Source organism: Pseudoliparis swirei, chromosome 21 (assembly GCF_029220125.1).
Source record: "Pseudoliparis swirei isolate HS2019 ecotype Mariana Trench chromosome 21, NWPU_hadal_v1, whole genome shotgun sequence".
Taxonomy (NCBI): domain Eukaryota; kingdom Metazoa; phylum Chordata; class Actinopteri; order Perciformes; family Liparidae; genus Pseudoliparis; species Pseudoliparis swirei.
Genome location: NC_079408.1, coordinates 8,001,328 through 8,027,354, shown reverse-complemented (window position 1 = coordinate 8,027,354; position 26,027 = coordinate 8,001,328). Strand labels below are relative to the sequence as shown.

The 26,027-nt window shown below is 44.8% G+C and overlaps 1 protein-coding gene across 1 annotated transcript in view; it reads right to left on the bottom strand.

Annotated features, from left to right (window-relative positions):
- The window catches only part of pcxb (pyruvate carboxylase b), a 243,198-nt gene that overhangs the window by 32,707 nt on the left and 184,464 nt on the right, over positions 1–26,027 (bottom strand). Inside the window, exons 13-19 of the mRNA XM_056442436.1 lie at positions 24,699–24,843; positions 23,761–23,850; positions 17,902–18,123; positions 9,101–9,257; positions 6,310–6,550; positions 3,986–4,153; positions 2,881–2,962 (exon numbers count right to left, since the gene is read on the bottom strand). Coding sequence (XP_056298411.1) covers positions 2,881–2,962; positions 3,986–4,153; positions 6,310–6,550; positions 9,101–9,257; positions 17,902–18,123; positions 23,761–23,850; positions 24,699–24,843 — 1,105 coding nt within the window. The remainder of the gene's footprint in view (positions 1–2,880; positions 2,963–3,985; positions 4,154–6,309; positions 6,551–9,100; positions 9,258–17,901; positions 18,124–23,760; positions 23,851–24,698; positions 24,844–26,027) is intronic.

The window sequence follows — 26,027 nt, the reverse complement described above, 5'->3', positions numbered from 1 at the left end:
ATGGAAGGGGGGGAAGAAAAAAGAGAGGCAGAGATGAAAAGAACAGACGACGAGCACAAAGTTACAGGTGGAACAGAATTTGGAACAGAGAACGAGTTTGTGTGCATAATCCATGTGCCAAGGTCACATCAGGACACACTATGAGTATGCACACATGTGTGTGTGTGTGTGTGTGTGTGTGTGTGTGAGAGAGGCATCCCGCATCCCAATCGCAGTCTCATGTGAGTTAAAAAGAAATGCCATGAATAAACTGACAGACTTCTTGCTCTTGATTAATGACCTTGTCTTTCTCTCCCTCTCGACTGTTCTTTTTCCCCTTCACCCCGGGTAATGTATGCTCACGCATTGATATTCTGTCACGAGCTCGGACGCAGCTTAAACGGATGGGAGAGCTGCTCTCCCTCGAACACTTTGATGCGTCCTAGTGGTCCAGCGCACGACTGGAGTGGACGTGAAGCTGCTGCAGTCGCCTGTGAGGAGAGCAGCGCCGGTGGAGCGTTCGTTCCAAAGCACAACTCGCACATCAGACTCAAATCATGTCCTTTTGGCTCGTCTTGTCGACCGTTACAGAATTGTCTCGCTCTTCCTTGACGGACAGCTCCCCCCGTATGACGGTTTCCGCAGCAGTATTGAGCAGCGAGCCTCGAAAAGACACCAAATTGAATGTGAAGGATGGCCCGAGAGGCTGTGATCGACACCGAGGTTAACTGATGTCCTCCGTCATCCTCTGCTTTTACAACAGTGTGGAAGGCACTGCAGATATGAACGTGACGTCTTTCTGGCCACTTTAGGTGCTCACAACGAAACTCAACCCAGAAATACAGACTTTTTTTTCTTCTAAAGAGAAACATCTGCTGAAAATCTTGTTTTTGGTTGGATGACTTCACACCTCCTTCGCACCCTTTGGCGTCTCGATGAAATGCTGAATTGATTTATTCGACCTTATTTCTGTTGCGTGACCTATGAAGTAAACGAGCCCAAGTTACGGAGCAAAGCACAGTCTTTTCCGACGCCTTTGGGCTTTTGTTCCCTAAACCTAACCCAGTAGTTTGTTGCATGAGTAAAAATGAAGTACGCCTACATTGGAAGTGTATTTTGAAAAGAGACTTATGCATGTACCGAGGGAAAACTGACATGTCCAAAAGTCACACTGCAGGCGTACAGAGAGGGTCAGTTTGAACTGCAGGGACCAGCAGAAACCCCTCCAGACCGGGTAACGTGGTTTCAATGAGGATGCACGAATAAACATGCAGGGGGTGTAACGAGTGTGGGCACAGGTTTCTCTACAGAGAGCTCTTCCTGTGCCAAAGCACATTAGCATCAGGGCTAATCATTTTACCATGGGACACAACCAATCATTAATAGGCATTAGTGAGTGTTTTCTCGAAAGACCACATGGTAATCAAAAAACTAAATGACGGAAAATAACGTCTCTCTGATGCCCAGAGGCGGGAACATGTCTGTACATACATCATTAGATCAGAACACAAGGAGCACTTGGCATACAGCGCTTTTCCCATTAAAATAAATAAATAATAATCTGCATATAGATGGTAATATGAAGTGTCCTGCACTACAGAAGTAGACTGTGCATTCGCCGTCTGAATATAGCGTGCACAGAATTAGCAGGTTTCTATTCCCGAGTAATGGGAATTAACTCTCTGATCTAGTTAGTCGGTTCCCCCCAAAGCATTACTCTACATAACTCTGCCAACCACACATCGCTTTTAATCCCTTTTGCTTGTTTCGTGTTCCTTTCATTTCCAACAGCAGTTCAACACACTGTCACCCGTTGCCGTGGGAGGCGGAGGTCGCTGAACCCGGTCGGCTATCAGCGCAACGGAGAGGCAGTTCTCAAATGACACAGAGCAGAACACAGAGCAGAACACCGGGCAGCAGCAAACCCAAAGGGGGAAGTGCATATTATAAACCCATGTCCCCCGTATCTGTCGACCTCTTAAGGAGATAGGATCGAGCTGTGGAGGTCCGGACTGTGAACCAAAGATCTCCGATAGAAAGTGGGCAGAACGTGGTTTGAGGAAGCAATTCGATAACCACCAGCCATGTGAAGGATGCCTTGGGAAAAGCCCCTAAATGCTCCATGAAGAACTGCTCATTAGCTTTAGAGCCTGTAATGATGAATTTAAGACCACATTATTCACGGCTACAACCAATATTTGTATGGGTTTGTAAGCATCAAATTAATCCGACCTCTCACTCCCAACTATCTGAAATGTTCCATCATTTAATAGATGAAGATTTAGTTTAACAGAGCAGATAACAGATTTTATCGACGACACGACGGCCTCTCTTTTCTTTTTTATTCGGGCCGTCTCAGTTTAGTTTCCATCTTCCTCTCATAATTGGCTGTGTACATTATCACCGAGCAGAATACGCCGGCCTTTCTTACTGAGAGCCATAATTAGTGATGCGCTCTGTCATTTATTGATCCGTTGATTGATTTCCCTCTCTCTCGTTTAAAGCAGGAGAGTCTTAGAAAAGACACGAGGAAATCAGCTCTTAGCGAAACTTGTGATCTAAGAGACTTTCTGTCTCATTAACAGTTAATAAAGCAATAAAAGCACTGTGTGCTGTCGTGCCAATTGATACACTTACATATTTATTCTTACTTTACTTTCACTGAGGGTATATGAAGGCGTTTATTCCAACACGTCTTTACGATTATCTCTTTCCAATTGCTTTTACTAAATTAAACTGATGAGACTAATGAAATATCATTACAGAGCGTTCCTATGCCCCTTAAGTTCCAACAATGTATCACATTCAAATCCTCACTTCTATGGGACCTGGTAATGCTGTTGAAACAAACACGTCTGTTGTCACTGTTGACGCTCACGGGTCGGGGAACACGTTGCTTACCGGTGTCGAGCTCGGTCCCCTTGGTGCAGGCCACAATGGCTCCCATGCTGGGCTGAGAGGTCATCCCGGACATTGAGTCGACCTAGAGGGAGATATTCAATGTGAATACTGCTTGACTGAGAGCCTTGATCGGTGTGAAAGTGTTATGTAGGTCCACAGCTCGGTGGATCAATGGTACATACATGGTGGATGATGATTAATGGGAAGAACGCTTGAAAACATCCATTTCCCATCAAAAGACACATGATTTTAGTTTAGTTTAGTTCGATCAGTAATAATATACAAAAATCAAAATTTCAACAAAAGAAGAAAGTGGCTAACTGAAAGGGTCAAGGCTGAATATATCAAGCTTATAAGTGCCCTAACCTATGTTTTCTTGAAAAAACTTATTTCAGAGAACCATATACATATACCTATATATATATAGATTTATAACAGCTGAGTGTTTGTCAAGGCAGGAAACCCACTTGCAGGTGTTTGAGTTAATTAGAGATAGGATATTTGAGTTTTCTTGCAAGTCATAATCAGCAATAAATCAGAATAAAAAGCTTTAATATTTCAGTTTGATTTGTAAGAAAAATCCAGAATGCATGACATTTTTTTTTTAATTTTAATTACAGAAAATAAAGAACTTCATCACAATATTCTAATTTTCTGAGACAGTCCTGTATATATATATACATAAACATATATACACATGCACATACATATACATACACATATTCACACACCCATATATACATATACACATACATAAATACACACACGTACACATACACCACACACACACATAAATACACACATACATATTTACATAAAACAGGTCTTGGATATCCCCTCTAACTGGTAATGTTGTGTTTAAGCATAGATGTTTTATTACTTGACATGTAACAAGACAACAAATGGGGCTGATAGGCAAATATGTTTCTAAGTGTCTGATCCACGCTCGACAATAAGTTTCTTTCATTAAATGTTCTGAAGAAAGCCTTTAAAATAATGTTTTATACACACGCATATACGATCAAAAAACATCCTCATCAATGCATCTAAACCTTGTGTGGTTGTATCGCGAGGCATCAGTGGACCCACCGCCACGGGTACTCACCGCCACATCCACTACGTCAGCTCCAGCCTCAGCACTAGCCAGCATGGCGGCTACACCGGCGCCGGCCGTGTCGTGTGTGTGCACGTGGATGGGCATATCAGGGAAGCGGTCTCTCAGAGAGCCAATCAGAAGCTTGCTGGACTGTGGCTTCAGCAGGCCGGCCATATCCTGGTCGTACGGGGAGAGATAACGGGAGGGGGGGGGGAAAGGGATTGAAGGAAAAATGAAATGGGAAGTTTGACATTTGACATTATTTGTAGCACACATATGCTAGTGGCTCCTATTTAGATTATAATCCCAAAATATGACACCATTTTATACCGAGTATCTTCACTTTGAACATTGCTTTGACGTGAAAGGGTATAAAGTAACCCAGGGGTAGACCTCCATCCATATGCCTTAATCCGGTCTTAACTGGCTTTCTGTAAGACATCTCAATTTTGGATATGCAGTCTTGGATTTAGTTGAACACGATTGATTTCAACCACCTGTCTTAGTCTGCATTAGTGAGAGCGAGCGCACACAGCACTAGCCTGAGGCTTCTCCTGAAAGCTGCAACAGACCACAGAGAGTCGATAATTTGGTGTAATCGGATGAATAACAACAGCCGAAAGGAACACGTTCACAAACACAACACCAAATTCGTTTTCGTGGTGGGAACTGGAACAGGGCTACTCAAACTCTCTAAATAATCGTTGCGTCTTTGCTGATAAAAAGCATAACTCTGAAGAGGAAACCACCACCTTTTTGTTTTAATTGAAGCCGTTAAACATGTTTAAGGATCTTCAACATGTCTTCACAGAAAACAACCCAATTTGTGCTGGGAAATGAGAACTTCAAAGAAGAAATAATGACACAAGTGAGGTATTATAGACTCACCTACTTGTGTGAGGATAATTATAAAAAAGAAAGCTTAAATGATATTAACAGAAATTCACAGAGAGAGCTTAGATGTTTCGTTGCGCTCCCTCTGGTGATCACTGCACTCCTTATAATTCATGCTCATTTCCTCTTTTAAATGTTAACCTCATTAGCTGAGCAGGCCTTTTATGAGATTGCCAGTGCTGTGTGCGACGGTTCACACTGCGGTAGAGCAGGAGTTTTTCATTTCACGTCTGCGAAATGTTAAAATATTCTGCCATGCTCGAATAAAGAAATTAATTCAATGTGATTGTGAGCATTATCAGTCTCTTCATTTCGATAAGAGGCTCAAGTATACAAGTTCATGCAAAAACGTTAGCGGTGTTCATCCAGGTCTAAACTTATTTTTGCTCCATTCCATTATCCAAACCGCTTATTCTCTTTTTAGAGTCGTAGGGATGCGGGTCTAAACTTATTCAATTCAAAATACTGTGAGAATGAATAGGGCACGAGTGAGTCACTCAAACCGGCGATGCCAAATGGAACAAGGTGACGGCGTCTATGTTCCTCCTTTGTCCGAGCGTAGCCAGCTATACAAGCTTGGGTATTGGTGTTGGTCTTACCCCTGCGCTATGCTTCTTGAATAGCCTAAAAAGAAATGAGAGTACAGGTGGGAAGAAGGCTTAAAGGTTGCTCTCGCCTCAGCTAAGAGGGTCATGCGGAGGCACTCGACATGGGGGAACAACCAGACCTGCTCTGAGTGGTTCACAGCCCACAGAAACGGCCTCTTATGAAGGATGACACACAGAATAAATGGGATGCACAGAAATCTGGCACCTATTTTCTAACAGAGATCAGGTAAAGGTTTTGTATATATATATATATATATATATATATATATAAAATTCTGTATACTAATAACCTTTCCTTTTCTGTTCAACAGTTAAAACCTGAGGGTATTTTTAATAATTAAAATGCTCATCAAAATGCATTTTTCTGCTTCTTCTTAAAGGGATTTTCTTCATGTAAAGTTGATTAACCGTGATTGCGTCAGGAATTCTATTAATCAATTTGTATGGCATTTAGCTGCCCATGCCGTTTGACCTCGGATCAAGCGAACCCCAAAGCACAACGGTTGCTTCTGTAAGCGATATACAGGTGTACACAGCCAGCATTTCAGACCGCCAGTCTGCTGGTTCCTCATTACGATCACATACATGTGTAGAAACACTGCGTTTGAAAACCTGAGCGAAAAAAGACTTGCAAAGATCGTCGCCCAGCTGGTTCTGTGTTATTCTAGCGGCAGATGGGCAGGGATTTCAGAAGCAAACAATAAGTGCCAGACTCTTTAGATCGTCACAGGAAAAAGAAAAGAAATAAACCCGGCTTATGTAGAACTCGTAGTAGTAAACAACTCTCAGAGCACACAGGACACACTCTCGCCCCTATCTTTATTTCCCCACCTTGATACAGAGGATGTGGGTTCCGGCCTTGACGAGCTCGTCCGCCAGGTTCATGTAGTAGTCCAGAGAGTACTTCTGCCTCATCGGATCAGAGACGTCGCCGGTGTACGAGATGGCCGCCTCCACGACGCCACCTGCCGCCCCAGCGGCCTCCATGCCCAGCAGCATGTTGGGCAGGTAGTTCAGGGAATCGAACACGCGGAAGATGTCCATGCCGTTCTCCTTGGCCACCTCGCAGAACCTGGAGGAGGGTTGGAAGGCGTGGCAAAGCATCGTTAGCTAAAAGCCCATACAGGCGGGGCAGATGAAATCCAGTCAAATCAGAGTCAGGCGTTTAATAGGTTATTGAGACTCGCCGTACTCGGCGAGATGCTTACACAATCGCTCTCACTCTCACACACATAATGAGTTTGTCTCCATGCACAGTGTATTCCAGATCATGGTGTATATCCGGGGTTGGGATAAGCTGTTCATATCCATCTTCATATCGCCGCTCATGAATATCACTGTACCTGTGTTAATACAACATCCTCGCTATTTCCATGAGCGAACACAGCCTGCAGGAGCCCACAATGACGGGAGATAAATGTATACCCGCCTCATTATACAAGAGGTAAATCCCTCCTTTTATTGCCTTGGCTTATCTTAATCAGAATTTTCATCACAACCGGGTTGGGCGCTTACTGTAGCCGTGTTAACTGCGAATACAATATTTACCCACACACAGAGCTTTTGTTTTGGCAAATAAACAGACACACTTAATGTTGTGCCACGAGAGGATTACCAGTCCAACGTCTGCGTGTCCGGTATTTATTTAGCACTACAAATGGTGTGCTCTCTAGTGGACGCTGTTTGGCACCAAATCACAAACACTGTCCTACATATCTGACTCAGAGCTGATGGAACCGTTGTGTGAACCGTGCGCATCGGAAAGTTGGTTTTTCTGTCAAATTAAGTGAGAAGAAGATCTCGTTGGCGATCGACCAGACATTTTTTAATTGTCCATCCCCCCTCGCTGCAGACGGCACTGTGACCCTGCGACATGCACTTTAAATCAATATCAAGACGTGAAAGTGCACTTCGATTTGATTTCGTTAATGAAGACACGTGGGCTGCTGCACCGGACACGTAGAGGGTGAGAGACTGACGGGAAATAAAGGGAGGAGGGAGAGAGAGAGAGAGAGCCGGGCCAGCAGTTTAAAGCCATTAATCACAATCATGTGCATATTTTCGATGGCGCTGCCCCTTGAGAATGGGGATGAGGATGAGGAGGGGTTTAGAGCAGTCGGGTTAGAGAGAGAGTTAAAAAGAGGGGAGGACGTGGGTAATGTGGAGAGATGAATGGAGGCATGAAAGGGGGAGTTATAAGAGTGGGGATAAATAATGACTATATGATAGGAGAGGGGCAGCAACAAAATAGGGTGGTCTGTGTGCATGTGTGTGATTCAATGTGAAGGAGGGAAAAGGGGACAGCTGCATTAGTCATAATGCCACTCTTAATTTATTATGAGACGAGGGGAAAATCACTGTGCACGTGCTCGTGTCCTTGTCCGTGGAACGGCATGCAGGTGCGTGTGCTTCGGTCGACACCAGTCATCCACGCCATCGAGCCAACTCGTGAATCCATTTGGAAAAGCGTTGGAGGCGTGTGTATGCATGTGTGTGGGCCCACGAGTATTTATGGCCCGAGAGATTGTTCCGGTGTACATCTGTGTCAACGACATGTGTGTGTGTGCGAAATGTGTGGAATTCACAGAGCGCGGACGGAGCAAACAAGAAGAACGTCAACCAGACTGACCTGAGTAAATGTGTTTGTTCAGAACATCCGTTCTGGAGCATTTAGAGACAAAGCAGCCGCGTGAGCTTCACGCTCCGTATGAACAGAGACCGATTGTTAGAGCATCGGTGGAATGAAGGGAGAAGGGGAAATGAGTATTTCATTTCCAGGAGTGAATATCAGGATGGATCGAGTATCCGACGCCACATGGTGTCCGGGCTTACGTCACATCGCGACAACAACAACAACAACAACAATCGCTTTAACCTCAAAATTATGTATGCATTCCAGCTTGTTAAATGCATTTTTCACCTCATCAAAACAACAACTGCACGAATTACCTTCAGACGACAGTTAAAGTGAGGAGCCATGCACATTATTCAAATTGGGGCTTCATCAAAGGTCGTGGTTTTCTATTGAGGTTTTCGATTGACGCTTTGAATGCCTGCCGTCATATTGCACGACATTATGACCCTAAAACAATGCATGAAATGTGATCTTGTGTTATCGTGCTTATGTACATTTAATATATGACGCTGTGAGACTGCTGCTGGACTGCCATGGTATTGCAGGTGTGTGCGGCAGAGTAAACAATGTGCAGAAGCTGCTTTCAAGATATTGTTATTCAAATTGATTTTTCGCAACAGTGGAAACATTTTGAAAAATTGGAAACATTTACAACTTTTGTTTTGATTTGTTGTTTTTAAGTTTTTTGGAAAATAGGTTTAGACTCTAAATGATAAATATCCTAGTAATATAAAGGTTAATTAATAATAATAATATATATTTTTTGAGGTTTACTGTATTGTACATACTAAACACGACACTCAGCGTACATAGTATTCAATGAATTCATAGACAATGCAGATTAACCTATTGTGTGCTGTGTATTGTGTATTCACTCTGGAAGTTATGCCTGTTAGCCCCTTACACATTTGATTGTTTAATAACTGAATTAAGATTGTTACCTTCTTAAAATGCATTGTATGACGCGTGTGTGTCTGAGTGACTTACTTAAAGACGGCGTTGTCAGGGTAGTTGGTGTAGCCCACGGCGTTGGCCCCTCGCAGCAGCATCTGGAAGGGCACGTTCGGGACCAAAGCTCGCAGCTCCTGGAGTCTCTTCCACGGACACTCGGACAGGAAGCGCAAGGCCACATCAAAGGTAGCACCTACACACACACACACACACACACACACACACAGAGAGCTGTCATCTGAAGTCTCATCCGTCTTCGTTTTATCAAAAAATAAGACTCAAAAACTAATATTTAAAACTCATTGCGTGACCAACAAACACACACACGCACACTCGGTGCACATCATGCACACGAATGGGCGCTCTGATGAAATGTCTGATAATACTTGCACATTCATTGTTCATTCTAACACTTTCATCAGTTCATTCTCAAGCCACTTTAAAACCGCAGAAATCTTTCGGTGAAAGAGGGAAAAAAACGGAGATAGCAATTTCTTGGGGGAGTAGATGAGTGAATCTCATACCCGTTTATCATATCAGCCAGAAATATTGAAGCCTCCAGTGGTTTTCTGCTGATCCAACACTGTCATCATTAAATTTCACTTTCTGTGCACTCAAACATTTGGACACAGAGAAAATACTAAGCTTGATCCCCAGTCGGGGAGGAGCAGCAGTGGCCTGGTCTGGATACCCTCCCTTAATCCATTATCACTTCCTTCCTTCTCGATTTAGATTCCAGCCTGCGTCAGCATCTCCTAAACCACTGATTGTGAGCAGGAATGACTCCGAGCTATCCTATCTGATGTTAAACATATAAGTATTAATGTATTATAGCAAAATGCGATGCTGAACAAGGAATTCTTCGAGGACGGCAGAAGTTTCTCTAATAATTTGATAACGGGAACGAGCGCCGACAGCTGGCTCCAAATATCAGAAAATTAGGCACGGGCAGATAGGCAGCCGACAATCTGTCACAAAGTTAAGCCGAAATAAATCAGATGGGAACAAGCCAGTTCAGCAAATCCAACGATTGCAATGAATGAAACACCCCATGCAATGTTGAAATGTAATGTATCACAGAGGAAATTGATTTATTGTGGGACTTCTCACCTGGAAAAGGTGCTGTGGGAATATGGGCTCGAGTACACTTTATCCAGAACTCAGAAATAAGAAACACAAAATGCTCTCATAACGACAAACTCTTTACTTCATCCAAATCTCCCCAGGTGGAAAAAAATAAAGTTATATACAACTTCTATCTCTTGAGTCAATAAAGGTAAGCCCATGATAAATAACAATGATTAATATCTGCTTTTTGAATTATTGAGTTGCACACACGCACGCACACTGCAGACATCAGCATTTTTGCTTAAGTGTGCGTATATTGCTGTGATGCATCAGACGGTTTATCTTGTCGGATCAATTTTTATGTCTCTGCGATTACAGTTAATCAATCTGGATTGGTTGATTTTTTTTGATGCTGGTCAGGCTTCATGTGTGTGTGTGTGTCCACTGCCTGTTCAGTACCAGGAAACAGCTCATATTTCTTAAAACATTCTAGGAATCTGCCACATTACCATCAGTTAAATCTGCCAACTGTGAAATCGATGGTAGGAACCATATAGACACATAATGTGACCCAGTAAAAGTGACTGCATCGGAGGTATATTATATCAGGAAGGGACCTAATCCTAAAAGAGCACCAACACGGCCGCCTCGGTGTGTTGGTGCGCGATGTTTTTTGTTGTTTTCGTTTTAAATACTGTTTTCTGCTGTGATTCCCAGAGCTCTTTCACCAGAGAAGAGCTCATGAACATCAGGGGAACAACTCCAGCGGATTTATTTCCAACGTTTTTAACTTCTGTGGAGTTACTGGACATTTTTGTAAAAGGTGTGCTCACCTTCGCCACGGTCAAACGCCGCGGAGAGGGAAACGCTCAGGGCGCTTATGCGGCTACGGAAACGGGATCTCGTACAGCGCTGCCGGGCATATTTCTCCAACGTCCGCTCACTGTGCAACAAACTGGACGAACTCCAGCTGCTGGTGGGAGAGACAGAGACTTCTCCTCATCCTCCGCCCTGTGTTTTACGGAATCATGGCTAAGTGGATCGATACCAGATTCTGCGCTCCAGCTCGCTGGCTTCCAGCTGTTCCGAGCGGACCGGGACACGGAGCTCTCCGGAAAAGCAAAGGGTGGAGGAATCTGCTTTTACCTCAACAACGGCTGGTGCAACGACGTAACGGTGATCCTACAGCACTGTTCGCCGGACCTGGAATCTTTTATCATTCACTGCAAACCCTTCTACTCCCCACGTGAGTTCGCTTCATTCATCCTGGCCGGAGTTTACATGCCGAGGGGAACGTGCACGAGGCACAGCGGACCTCGCCGAACAGATACGGTGTGTGGAGCGGACCTTCCCGGACTCTTTAGTTATTGTACTGGGATTTTAACAAAGGAAACCTCAGCCACGAACTCCCTAAATATAGACAGTTAATTAAATGCCCTACTAGAGAGAAGAGCATTCTGGACCACTGCTACACAACAATCAGCAGGGCCTATCACGCCGTCCTCGAGCTGCACTGGGAAACTCTGACCACGTCATGGTTCATCTGATTCCCTCATACAGGCAGAGACTAAAGCTCTGCAAACCTGTGGTGAGGAAGTTCAAGAAGTGGACCAGTGAGGCTCTGGAGGATCTACGGGCGTGCTTGGACTGTACTGACTGGGATGTCTTCAGGACTGCTACCAACAGCCTGGATGAGTACACAGAGGCTGTAACTTCCTACATCAGCTTCTGTGAGGACAGCTGTATTCCATCCAGCTCCAGGGTGAGTTATAACAACGACAAACCCTGGTTCACAGCGGAGCTCAGGAAGCTAAGACTGCAGAAGGACCAGGCATTCAGGAGTGGGGACAAGGACCTGTACACAGAGTCCAAATACAGGTTTAGCAAGGCGGTGAGAGATGCTACACGTCTGTACTCTGAGAAACTGCAACAGCAGCTCTCAGCAAACGACTCTGCTTCTGTCTGGAGAGGGCTCAGGCAGATCACCAACTACAAGCCCAAATCACCCCACTCCATGAACAATGTGCTTCTGGCAGACGAGCTAAATGAGTTCTACTGCCGCTTTGAAAGACAATGGAGCAGTCCTGAGACCATCCCCACAGCCCCATCAACAAGCCACAGACCATCAGCCCACCCTCCCCAGCCCATCAGGGCTCACACCTCTGGAGCACCCTCCATCAACTCAGCGACGACCCTCGTCATCCTGGAGAGAGACGTCAACAGGCTGTTCAAAAGCAGAACCCCGAAAGCAGCGGGCCCGGACTCCGTCTCCCCCTCCACCCTGAAGCACTGTGCTGACCAGCTGTCTCCGGTGTTCACCGACATCTTCAACACCTCCCTGGAGACATGCCACGTTCCAGCCTGCTTCAAGGCCTCCACCATCATCCCGTCCCCAAAACCCAAGATCACAGGACTCAATGACTACAGGCCCATCGCCCTGACCTCTGTGGTCATGAAGTCCTTTGAACGCTTGGTCCTGTCACACCTCAAGCCCATCACCGCCCCACTCCTGGCCCCCCTGCAGTTCGCCTACAGAGCCAACAGGTCTGTAGACGATGCAGTCAACATGGCCCTTCACTACATCCTCCAGCATCTGGACTCCCGAGGAACCTACGCCAGGATCCTGTTTGTGGACTTCAGCTCTGCTTTCAATACAATCATCCCGTCCCTGCTGCAGGACAAGCTCTCCCAGCTGCACGTGCCCGACTCCACCTGCAGGTGGATCACAGACTTCCTGACCGACAGGAAGCAGCACGTGAGGCTGGGGAAACACGTCTCAGGCTCCCGGACCACCAGCACGGGTTCCCCAAGGCTGTGTTCTCTCCTCTGCTGTTCTCGCTGTACACCAACAGCTGCACCTCCAGTCACCAGTCCGTCAAGCTCCTAAAGTTCGCGGATGACACCACCCTCATTGGACTCATCTCTGGTGGGGACGAGACCGCCTACAGGTGGGAGACTGACCACCTGGTGACCTGGTGCAGCCAGAACAACCTGGAGCTCAACGCTCTAAAGACAGTGGAGATGGTTGTGGATTTCAGGAGGAATGCAGCCCCACCCGCCCCTCTCATCCTGTGTGACTCTCCCGACGCTGTGGAGTCCTACCGCTTCCTGGGCTCCATCATCTCCCAGGACCTCAAGTGGGAGCTGAACATCCGCTCCATCACCAAGAAGGCCCAGCAGAGGATGTTCTTCCTGAGGCAGCTGAGGAAATTCAACCTGCCAGGGAGAATGATGGTACAATTCTACACGGCCATCGTTGAGTCCATCATCTGCTCCTCCATCACCGTCTGGCACCCTGCAGCCACAGCCAAAGACAAGCGCAGGCTGCAGAGCATCATCCGCTCGGCCGAGACGGTTATTGGCTGCAATCTGCCTTCCCTCCAGGTCCTGTTCACTTCCAGGTCACTGAAGCGGGCCGGAAAGATTGTCGCTGACCCTCCCACCCTGGACACTCCTGTTCGAGTCCCTCCCTCGGGAGGAGGCTGCGTCCATCATGACCAAGACCACCCGCCACACCAAAAGCTTTTTCCCGGCGGTCGGGCTCATCAATGGACCCCGGGACTGACTGACTGTCACCCCCAGGACTACCACCTCTTCTTCCACCTTCCTCTCTCCTCCTTCTTCCCGCTCCTTCCTCTTCCTCCTCCTCCTCCTCCTCCTCCTCCTTCTTCTTCCCTCCTCCACACACGTCACTTTAACATGCACTTTAACTAAAACACACCACTTGAAGCACACACCCAAACACTTCACATTATTTGTTGTCTTTCTGTCGTGTTGATTGTTGTTTGTTTGTCATGTCCAAATGTTGCACCTTCCACCAAAAAAAATTCCTCGTTTGTTTGTGAAAACATTCCTGGCAATAAAACTGTTTCTGATTCTGATTCTGATTCTGACAGGCTTAATATCTCCAATGATTCATTCTGCCTCTAAGCGGCTGAAACATGTGAAAGCAATACTGTATTTCATATCAACGGTTCTTCTTTTCTTTTTTTTGTACATTCTTGCAGAGGGACAATGTGTCAGGTTAGCCGTGTTTAATACTCACGTGGTCATCTCGCCGAGAGATTTCTTTCTCGGGGAAGTGATTCAAGCTTAGCCGAGTGTAATATTCTCTATCTCTGATGACTTTGTAATAAGCGTGTATTGTATCGGGGCTTCCTATCAAGAGGGAATAGGTAGTTATTCTTTCTATGGCCGTTGGATGATTTATGAGGAGCTGTTTGAAAGTACAATTACACGCTGTCCTTGTGGGACAGAGTGTGCTAGAGCTGATGTTTTTTTTTACTGCAGCATCATGGTAGTCTGATTTGTGTTTCACAACCTAAATCAATATCAGGCGAGAGCGGGGCCGGCTAATAGTGTATCTGGGAATTTTGGGCAGTTTAACAGCAGGGATAAACGGTCTGATATTCACACATTATCCTGACACGCTGTAAAAGATTACAACATTGTCTGATCAAAGGCCATCCATTAATTTCCCCCACGAAGTACACTCCTTAAGGGGAGTACGGTACAACTGGTCCTGTGTGAAGCGTTTTTATTATGGCGTGTGTGCGAAGAGCGAGAAAATGACGATGCGTCCGATTTGATGGGACACTTCAAAAAGAAAGAAGGGGAAGAAGTAGATAGAAGAGCCAGAAAAGGCAACATATGAAAACAAGGAAAGATAAATAATAATAACTTTATATATGTAGCTTTAAAAACAATGTTTACAAAGTGCTCCACAGAGAGTCAAAGCAAAACAAGTGGAATAGCAAGAAACCGATATTACATTTAAAAGTATATATTAAAATAAAAAATAAAATGGAAAATAAAAAATAAATAAATAAATAAACAAATAAATTACAAATAAATTAAAAACAGACAAACTAAATTAGGGGAACCAAAGTTCTGCATAAAAAGACTAGATCACTTAAAAGCTGTTCTATAAAAATGGGTTTTAAGAAGTTTATTTAAAAGAAGTTACTGATTCTGCAAGCCTTATCCCCTCCGTTATAAAGTATAGTGTCATAAGTAAAAAATAAAAAAACCTGCTATTAAACAAAACAAGGTGATAATTTGGATTATGTTTGAGTTTACGAAGAGGAACCAACTGAAATGAGCTTTGTGTTAAAAGGCCTGGTGCTGTGTTGTTCCTGCTTAACACGTCAAATCAACAACACTTTGACGTTATTGTGCCGTTAAGTTGGAGGACGGATTCAGGGGGATGATATCTAGCTCAAGAATTGATTCCACCTTTAAGTGTTTAAATAATTAGGAATGTTCTATTCTGTGCTCCGACTCATAATCGTATCAAGAGGAGCCGCAGCATATTACGTTCCCCTTCGCTGATTCACTCGCTCTCTCTGCAACTGTTCTTAAACGGGAGAGACGATCTCCTCGGCTCATAACGCCGGCCCATTACGGAGCCATCACGTCAGGAGGCGTTTAAATCGCCCGGCTCCTGTTCTTCATCGGATTCCAATGATGTACTATTGCCGTCGCTGTGCGAACGGGAGAGAGACGAGCACGCGTCCACGTGCTCCGGCTCTTTTTAATGAAGACGGAGCGCTCTTTGAACTTCGAGAGCTTTCAAGATTTCAAAGCTCGACTCCCACTGAAATTTATGCATGAGCGCGTTGAGGAGGACGCAGAGGAAGATGTATTCACCTTCCTCTCGTTGTCGACGCCAGACTGTTTACTTTGAGCTTCTACTGTCGCAAAATGCCCACGTAAAGAGTCGGCGCCATATCGTCAGCTCAGCTCAGAATGAGTTTGACAAAATAAGCCTTTGAAGTGATAACATTATGTCATTGTTCAAAAGGAAAGGGTCACTGTTTTGGGAAAACCTTATTAAATGCATCTTTATAATCAAAAATAATCGTTTTAGTTTAGAAAATCTTACCCACTGCTTCTCTCTGGCTTTTTTTTAACATTATGCTTTCAAAATCCATAATAAAGATTCGGCTCAGAAAACAGGAAGCTCGCAGTAAACTAACATCTTGAAAGCTCAACCATAACATAAGCATGTTTCTATTAGGTTGTGTTCCCCCGTTTCTCACTCGGATGAAACACCCGATTGAAGCTCAGTTCGTGCCCTTTCTTTAGTCAAACATATAGACATGTCTTCCTGTGCTATGAGCTTCCCGGGCCCGAAAAAGGAGATTCATCATTACTATTGTAAGGCCGTAACTCTCTAGAGTCGGACTGTGTGTCCAGCCGGTGAGGCGCTGGAGGAGAATAACGCCATGGGACAGGTTCTGTTATCGCTGCATGAATACAAATGAGGTCCGTTTTAAAGTCTTCAAATATAAGATAACGAACTGTTTAAAAGGAATGCATGTCCCTTAATGAAAGCCCTTTCCCCTTTCAGAACAGGCTGCCACTGTATAATGAGATGTACAGAGGGGAGCGTGGCACCTTTTTAACAATATCCTGCAGAGTGAAGAACTGAGTTCACAGAGAGGTCTCTCTTCAAAGATGTACTTTTAATGCGACTGCTCAAACACGGCTAAGCCGAACCGGTGTCATCTTTCTACGGACCTTCTCCTAACTCCATCCCGATACACTGCGAGATGGCAGTCGGTTAAGCTCCGTCTATCCAAATATCCCATCAGTTTCACTTTTGCAATAACCTCTTTATCTGTCCAAACATGAGGTGAGTAGACGGTGACTGGATGTGACATGTGCCCAGCGTGCTCTCCCACAGTAATGAAATGCTGTCCTACCCTTACTGGTGCGCCACGATCAGCTACCTGGAGGAATGTAATCCTAGAAAGGGTTTCCTGCCCTGGAAAGGAGAGTCTCTCTCTCCGTGTATTGTGTGTTTCTTTCTCACTTTGCTTCACCATCTCAGTCACTGAAACAAAAGCCCTTTTTACTGCAGGCCTTTGTTGTTTGCTTCTTCTGTTTGTTCTTGTGATCTACCGAAAGCACTCCGAGTAGAATAAGCATAATTGCTCTGAGTGGTTTACGATAATTGAGCATTACATTAAATGTTTCAACCTCAAGAGGTTCACTGGGCATATCTCTTACACACATGCGAGTATCCTCAGTGTTCAAATAGGAACGCCACATGTACTCTTTGAAACCAGTTCATAACAACTGCACTTCACATCGGACCAAGAAGTGTTGGTAATTGGTCTCTGTTCAAACCCGAGGCACGTCCTTTTTGTTCTCTGGTCAATTTCAAGTAAGTGCATATTATCATGGGCTATTGGACTGTTCACGCCTCGAGAAGTTTCAATAACGGATGATTTTCTCGATTCTTTCAAGTACATTCGATGTCTATTGAGGGAGCTCGCTCAAGACTGATTTGTGGGAGAGGAGATGGAGGCATGAGATATGCTCTCAATGGCACATGATTTTCATAGCTCAAACCAGAGAGACAAAGAGGTAAAATCACCGTCATGAGCAAAACACGCTACGGATCCACGGAGAGAGAGGGAAGAGAATGGAGAGAACAGGCATGGCTGTTTATAATGTAGGAGCACACACAGAAAGAGTTTCATTGAAATGATAACGATGAGAAAAGGAAAATGCAGGCCTATCTTACGTGATCGCTTACGTGACAATGCAAAAAATGCCCTCGTTATTATAAATCAGAGAAGAAGACAGTGGGCTGAGCCTAAAGACTGGAAACACTGGGAAACTCTTTCTAGTCTGCAAACCAGCAGCCAACCAGCAGCGCACTAATCTGCATCCGTTTAATCCGTACCGTAAAGAACAATTGGTGGTGACGTGTGGAACTATTTCCCAGTGATTAAAAGATTCAGCACAAAGACACTCACCTCCCCAGTTCTCCAGGCTGTAAAGGTTGCTGAAGTTGTGGCTGACGAAAGGCGAGATCTTCTTCAGGTCGTGGGTCCGAACCCTAGTCGCCAGGAGCGATTGGTGGGCATCCCTGAAGGTGGTATCCATTAGCAACAGGCCTTGGTGGGCACGGACAGCCTTGGCGAATCCCTCGGGACCGTCGCGCAGCAACACGTCGCGGAAACCTATCGGAGGGTCGCCTATTAGGGAGGGAGGAGGAGAGAGAACCATTAAAGTCGAGAAGAATAATACAGGGGGCTCGTGAATAATAAAGAGAAATAATCCACACGATATTCGAGTGGCACAGGCGAGCAGGTACACTGCTGTTATTTATACAGTGTGGTCTTTTTTTAAGATGTGCTTTTAACATGTCTGGCACTTGACTCGGCCTCCTTTCGTTTCTGCCTCAATCGCCCTCAGCTCAAGGAGATCGACGAGAAAAGAAAACAAGAACTTAAGCCCAACGGCCATCTCATTAGACACACCACCCACTGATTTGTAAAAATGGAATCTCTCCTGCTGACGGTGACTCATTCGGCCACACGTTTCTATATAAAGTAAGCAGCGACTGTCGAGTGAAACAAGAGATCCCAGTGACTCAGCTCGGGACCGTTTGGCTGCCACCCGAAGGCAAACCGGATCCAGAATGGCTGCTTTGGCACTTTCCTTGCATCTCGAATTCCTCAGCCGTGTGTTTACGTGCCAGCTTTACACCAGCGAACAGAGAGCTGTCTTGATGACCATATTTGAGCATGACATACGTTTGTTTATGTTCTATTTTCAAGTGTGGAGGCAGCTCCACACTGAATTACATTGCAATGCGAGATTTTGTTCTCTTTTTAAATCCATATTCTTCGACTATGTTGAAATGTTTCATATATCCCTATATATATAAAACATTTATCTCAAAACTCTCTAACAATTATCTCCAGACCAAAGTCTACCGCCATACTAGCGGCCCTGTGAGTCTGTACTTTGAGCTAAATGCTAACACCAGGATGCTAACATGATCACAATGGCAACTCAATCATGCTGATGCTTGGCCAGTATCATGTTTTCTATGCTCACAACCGAATTAATTTATTTAATTAATGCACTCTAACAGCTTCTAATTAGCACTTAAGACAAAGTATACATGGGAAGATCATTAATTTTGAAGGTACTTGGTATGGCACTCGAGAAAAAGTCCTGAGTATTCGTCCTCTGGGGGACGCTCGTCTGTACCAAATCACTCACAAGAGCACAAAAAGGACAAACACAAAGGGTATTGTCATCAACTTTCTGGAGACCATGAATGTCTTCTAATCCATCCTCTTCATGTTGAGATATGCTCAGGGAGAAGTGAACATTTTGACCTGCTAGTGGGCGCCATATAAAATGTCAGGTTTATCCCCTGGAGGCCGTGAAGATCTTATAAATAATTTCACAGCAATCCATCCTGTAAATAATTCAGCCTGGTACAACATGGCGGATTGCCATACAAGGAGCTGTGCAAGTTTACATACGATTTAGAAACCGCTACATCACATAAAGCAATATCTAATTAAAGGTTTTCAGAAACCTTGTAGGATCCACTCCCCGAGAAACCCAGGATGAAGACTGCCGGACGTGTTGGCATTGGATGAGTGTTTCTCATCTAACCTCTCGCTATCAGCCGCTAAAAGCTTTCACGAGGAGGAACAGCATCTATCCTCGTGGAAACCCCAAGACAAATGTAATCTCCAGTTCATAAAAACTAAATAGTTTTCAAAACAAACAAGTTAAACAGTGCAGAAAACTTGCCCTCCGGGCTCTTGCCTTAACCAACCCTCTGATTTCAATCCCACTCTTTCCTCATCGCTCTTTACTCTCCGTGCCTTGCAATTAAACACGCGCACAACCAGAAGCAATCAAATATTGGAGGTGCAATTGGGATCTATTTTCACTGCAGTGTACAATAATCAATCAATTAAGTTAGTTAATGAGGTCTGCCTGCTTATTTGTCCTCCACCCCGCTGTCTCTCTCTCTCCGTCTACCCCATCTCACTTTCCCTCCACCTCTGCATCGCTTCATATTCCCTAGGCTAGATGAGTTCTGTGAAATCACACTGCCGTAGCAAATAGATACAGACACTTTGAACTTATCAAGATCTGCGTATAATACGGCTGAGTGGAGATCACCCAGCACACCTACACACACACACACAGACGAAACTGATTCGTACTCAAAGTCCTCTCATTTCTCAAACTAACTTGCTTTCTATGTTGTTGTTCTTTTACCACTCTTTGACATAATGGAGTGGAATTTTAGGGGCTTGTGTTATTCTGGGTCCAAAACGATGGCCTCTGCATGTGATATGTCTTTAAGAGAGAGAAAGGTCACAGTGTTCAGGTGGATTTGTGTGTGTGTGTGTGTGTGTGTGTCGTATCGTCCGCTGCAGAAACAAAAAGCAACTAGAATGGGCACTCGGTAGAGCGCATACCTTCGCATATCACAAGATTGGGCATTGAATTATGAACATTTTGGCATTAGTTGCATGCCAATTGGATACAAATTGGCATGCAATGCTATGGTAAAAATAAGATTTTGACCTTTTCATGACCTTGACCTTTGACCCGATCGATCCCAAAATCTAATCAAATGGTCCCCGGATAATAATCAATCATCCCACCAAATTTCATGCAATTCAAAGAAGATTTTGAAGATTTTGACCTTTTCATGACCTTGACCTTGACCTTTGACCCAATCGATCCCAAAATCTAATCAAATGGTCCCCGGATAATAACCAATCATCCCACCAAATTTCATGCGATTCGGTTTGAATATTTTTTGACTTATGCGAATAACACTCACGCACGCATACAAATACACGGCGATCAAAACATAACCTTCCGCATTTTCAATGCGAAGGTAATAAGGAGATACAAGTCCCAAGTGGATGCTGTGCTTGACAATTGACCCACTGCCACACTTGGCTCCCGATATCTAGCTTCTTAGCCCTCACCTCTCTCCTCTTTATCTCAGGCCGGTGTCATTTCGTTCTTACTCACTCCTTTGGCCCTCTCTACACACTCGACTCAACGCCAGCTAACGTGGCCAGGCGGAGCGAGCTACAATGCCCAGAGGTACTCCTTAATTTGCAATTTGTGTGGAAGATAATCTTAGAGAAATAACAGCCTGGGTCGTCACCATCCTGGGCTAGGATCTGGGAACACTGTTAAATATCTTGTATCTTTGTGCTTAGGAAACTTTTAATTGGCACATCCTGGTGGGAGTGCTAATCACTGCTTTATTGCAGTCAGCTGTGCTGGAAAAGCCAATCACTTAAGCCAGAACATGTGAACAGCAGGTGTGTTAATGAGTTGGTAGACTGAGAGACTACAGAGAAGTTTAAACATTTGGAATTCATAAAATATATCCCTTTCTTCATAACCAACCATTTACCTTACATTTGTATTTAGTTATTGCTTGCTATATGCCAGAACTTCTTAAAAAAATACCGCCTGATGGAAAACCTTTGACTGGCACTAGCTTCAAGAGGAGAGTTTATTTTTATTTATTTCAATATAGCTGTATGGGAGGTGTGAAACAAACAAACTGAAAGAAATGTTTTAAGAACAAAGGTTATCTTGCAGTACACACACACACACACACACAGAGTATCTTGAGGTTTTAAGACTATATGGCTCCTTTTAAGCTACCTGAAAATGAGTTTTGGAGCTAAACAAAAGCAAAAATATATATATAAATACAGCCGTGTGAAGATGGCTAATGAAAGCATCAACATCTAGAAACAGTGGACAATAAGTCCACAGATTTTGCATATTGTGCTCCCAACTACCCTTCTCTTGGAATCCACAAATAGGAGGAGGGACGTAGTCCGTCATTTTTATGAGTCAGACTTCCTCAAGCTAGCTCACAGGCATACGGTGATTAACCTCTGCATGTCCTCCATTAAATAAATCCAGACAATAATTGGAACAAGGTGTACTTCACCATCGATGAAGCACCAGCAATCAGCCTTCACTGGGAACGTTTTAAGACTACAAATCCTAATTAGAAAATGATGGCCTTCCCGTACATAACATGTCGTGTCATGGCACCCTCAGTCTTTCAGGAACACTTTAGTTTCACTCCCCTCTCTCCTCGGGGTGGAGGGAGCTCCTCGCTAATAGTTCTTCTTGACACCCTTCCTCTTTCCTCTTTTATCTTATATATCTTAATGTTGTGATCTTTGCTCCTCTCTTTTCTGCGGGTGCTCCACAGGAACACTCCTCACTTGTTTCATCCTCCCCTCTTTCCCCATGCATCTATCTCCGTCCACATCCTTCTGCCTGCCACCATGGCGATTTTCTCCACATATAGGGGGATTATACACTGCCCAAGCTCCCTCCTCTCCTTCCATAACCCCTTTCTCCTTCCATGCCCCAGTCCTTCCCTCCATCCACACAGTGTGATAATACAGGCCTAATCCCTCGCTTCTCCCAATCCCTCCGCCGAATGAAAGAAAGGATATAAGCATATTACAAATCTCATTACTAAGCTTTAGGTATGCCTCTGTGCGTGCCTGTGCTGCATACACTACTTCATCAGCTGAATACAGTAGGGGTGTGTGTGTGTGTGTGTGCCTAGAGTACATGCTCACTCCAGCACGTGCCTGTGCAAGTGTGTGATTTTCAAAAGTAAATTGTGTGTGTGCGTGCTGCAAAATGAGGGGCAGGCATTGATAGCCGTGAACACAAGATTTCCACGGGTAGACAAGTGGCGGGAAGGCACCGAGACGCGCTCGCTCACAGGCAGACGTACACAAACAGGGCAGATTATATCGTCCTATTCTACATCCCGTTCCACTGTGCATGGTTTTTAGATGTCAGATATGATTAGTTATGCCTGATTAGGATTCATATTATTCACATCATTTTGTTATGAATTTGTGTTTACTGGGCACGCTGGGATATGTGCTGAGGCAGAACAGGCTGCTGATAAACATGTCAGATTGATAAAGATCACTATTTGGTGGCTGTTGAAAGGAGCAGCTGCAGAAATTCCCATCATTTTGCATCGCTCGCACGAATAAAACTGGGGAGCACAAAAATAAAGTGACAGATCGAGACATATTCTACATTAAAAAGGCCATTTAGTAACTCTCATCGTCATTTCAAGATAAGTATTTTTACATTTTAGCCTTAGTTTAACCATTCGAAACTCTAGTCGAAAGGAGCTAAAAAAACGGGAGCTTGACTCCGGAGGCTTTAAGTGGCTCAACAAGCTTTCCAAAGAGACCAGCTTGGCCTTCGGCCTTTCCTGAGAGACTCCAGGGGTGCTGGTGCAGAGCAGGGTGAGAAGCATAGAACTTCTGCCTTCACGAACAACGAACTGCACCCTCTCACCGCTGTACTCACAGCTCAGCAGAGCACTCTGGGCCAGAACCCTTTTCCTCCCGGAGTGCTAAACTGAGACATTTAGGAAGGCCTTTCCTCCTGCAGCCATGGCCTCTTCCGACAGCCCATTTGTCATCGGTGGGAGCTTTTATCCAAAGTGCCCTACGGATCCACAAATGTTTTCGTTTGTTGCATTGGGTGTACATGAAGGAATGAAACCCCTCGTCCTTGCAGTGGCAGCGCCTCGCTTAATTAGTCCAAATGTAATATATGCAACGAGGATGATGATGCATTTTGGCATTATTATGGTTACAGTGTCCAGTGACGGTTTAAACTAAATTGTGTTCAGACAACCAAGTGATCATATTTTGGTGAATGAAGAAGGTGATTTCGGAGTTGGAACTGGGTTGGCGAAAAAATATGCGAGATTGGGAATTCTGCATTGCTATTGGCTGAACCGGACGCGATCCACATACCCGTGGTGCCAGGAGGGATGACCGGGTCTATGGAGGAAGGCTTGGCCTTGACTGGGATGGGTGTGATTGGTCCGTTTACCATCACATGACCTGAAACACACACAAAGACAATACCAGTCAGATGATATTCTGTAACATATCGAACATCCAGCGAAGACAATAAAGAAAAGAAGGAAAGAACGAGGGTTATGAAACAGCAGTACTGTAAGGGTCATGGTCATGTGTCCTGTTTGTGTGATTTAGAGGTATTTAGAACACGTGCTGGAACAAATAAATCTTTCACACCAATCCTCAAGGTCAACTGAAGTGAATCCTCATTGTAATACGTCTTCTAGCTTTCCTTCATCCACAATTTGCACGGGTTCCAGTGAGTTGTTGTTGCATTGACCTTCCCCCACGGCCCCGGTAAGGCTGAGACGAACCAAAGTCTACTCTGGTTATACCGGACAGACCCATTCCTTTTCATCGCATTACAAATGAATACAGTATAAATCGTAGAGCATGACACCTTTTCTTTTTCTGCTGATTGTTTGAACCTTAGGGTTAAATTCCACTGGTTTAAAGTTTGAGTCATATGCAAACCAGCTCGGTACTTCTTCCCCCTCTGGATTTTATGATCCAACTCTAATCTCAGATTAGAAGTTTAAATGTCGTTATTGGATCAATTATAATGATTATAGCCCTCTCTGTTTGTATTGTTCCACTTAGCCAGATTGTCATAATTCTTTTTTCTTTGTTCACTGAAATCCCTCCGATCAGCTCAGCTAATATAAAAAGTTGCTTCCTTGTTAAACGCTTGATAAACTACTGTGGAAGTCAAGGAAACAATCATGAAATGATTGCTCATAGGATATTTCAGTGCTATGAACCTCATAGTCACGGGCCAGACCGAGCTCAGCATTACACACACAGAGGCAGAAACGCGGCGGTCCACTCACCCAGGTAGTGCAGCAGCTTCTGGGCTCGGTTCTGGGTGGGCTTGAGGTTGAAGAGTTCCTGGTTCTCGTCGATGAACTGGGTGTCCACGGTGGAGTGGAGGAACTGGTGGTTGTTGAAGACGTTCTGGAGGAACGGGATGTTGGTCTAGAGATGGAGAGATGAGGAGGGGGGGGGGGGGGTTATTGTTTGCCATCTTGATTGAGCGTTTGACACAAAGAGTGTGTGAGTGTGTGCACAGAGTAAAGAGATGCAAGACAGTCAAGAAAGCAACCAATCAGCCCGAATCCTGTTCTGCAAATGAATCACATGAAGGAAAAGATCAGTTCCTTTGAAGACAAGACGTCGCTCAAGAGCCACATCCAAATACAAGAGAACACTAAACGCTGCGCAATCTCAGCTCCAACAGACGACAAACACACACAATCAGAGCAAAGGGAGAAAGTCAACTGTGGAAAGTAATTACACTCCGTTTCCATTATGTTGTTGTTTGCTTGCCTCAAAAGTATTATCAGGCCAATTAAGCGTTCTAAATTAGCAAAGGAGGGGGAGTGGATGAGTTAATTTCATTACTACATTTGTTGCTTTTTTCTCCAACTTTTGCAAGCCCGTCTTAATAATACGATTAGACTGCTTTGAATAGTTGTAAGGGGCGAAGACGGTGAAAAGGGGGGTGCAAAAGGAGGGGGCGGGGGGGCGGTGGGAGATTAAAAAAGCAGAAATGCCAGTTGGAAGGATTCAGGGAAAGGAGGAAATGGAAATCTGGTCTTGGAGCGGCGTTCGGTGCGTTTATAGCCGTTTAATGTTCCCCAGGGGAAGCTGGAGAGCGAGGAGAGCGACTGCATGTAAGTGAGGAAAGATTTTGTTCCCTTTCTTTGCTGAGAGTGTCTTTGCACATGACCCGGGATGTCGGAGTCTTAAACGGCATTTAGAAAAAAGTAAATGGTTGAAACTCATGACCCTGCATCCAGGGAGAGCGTCTTTTTCTTCAGAAATGCCCAGAAGCAGAGCTCAGATCAGAGAGAAGCAGAGTCCCTGAGGGCCTCCTGCAGCCAGAGATCCTTCTGAGCACACGCCTCACTATCTACATACGTGGAGTCCATAAAAAGATCTCTCCGTCACATGAACTCAGAGCTGTGAGGATACAAACGTCACACATGAAGTACAGCCCACAGACGGACGGCATTCACAACCACAGTTTGGACGTTTAGTCGACCCAGAGTGGCTCGAAATGATTGTTCCGGCGCAGTCACTCAGGAATCCCATATGTGTGGGAAGGGAGTTGATCATTGAACACAACACTCTCACACACACCTCATTACCGGCACTCA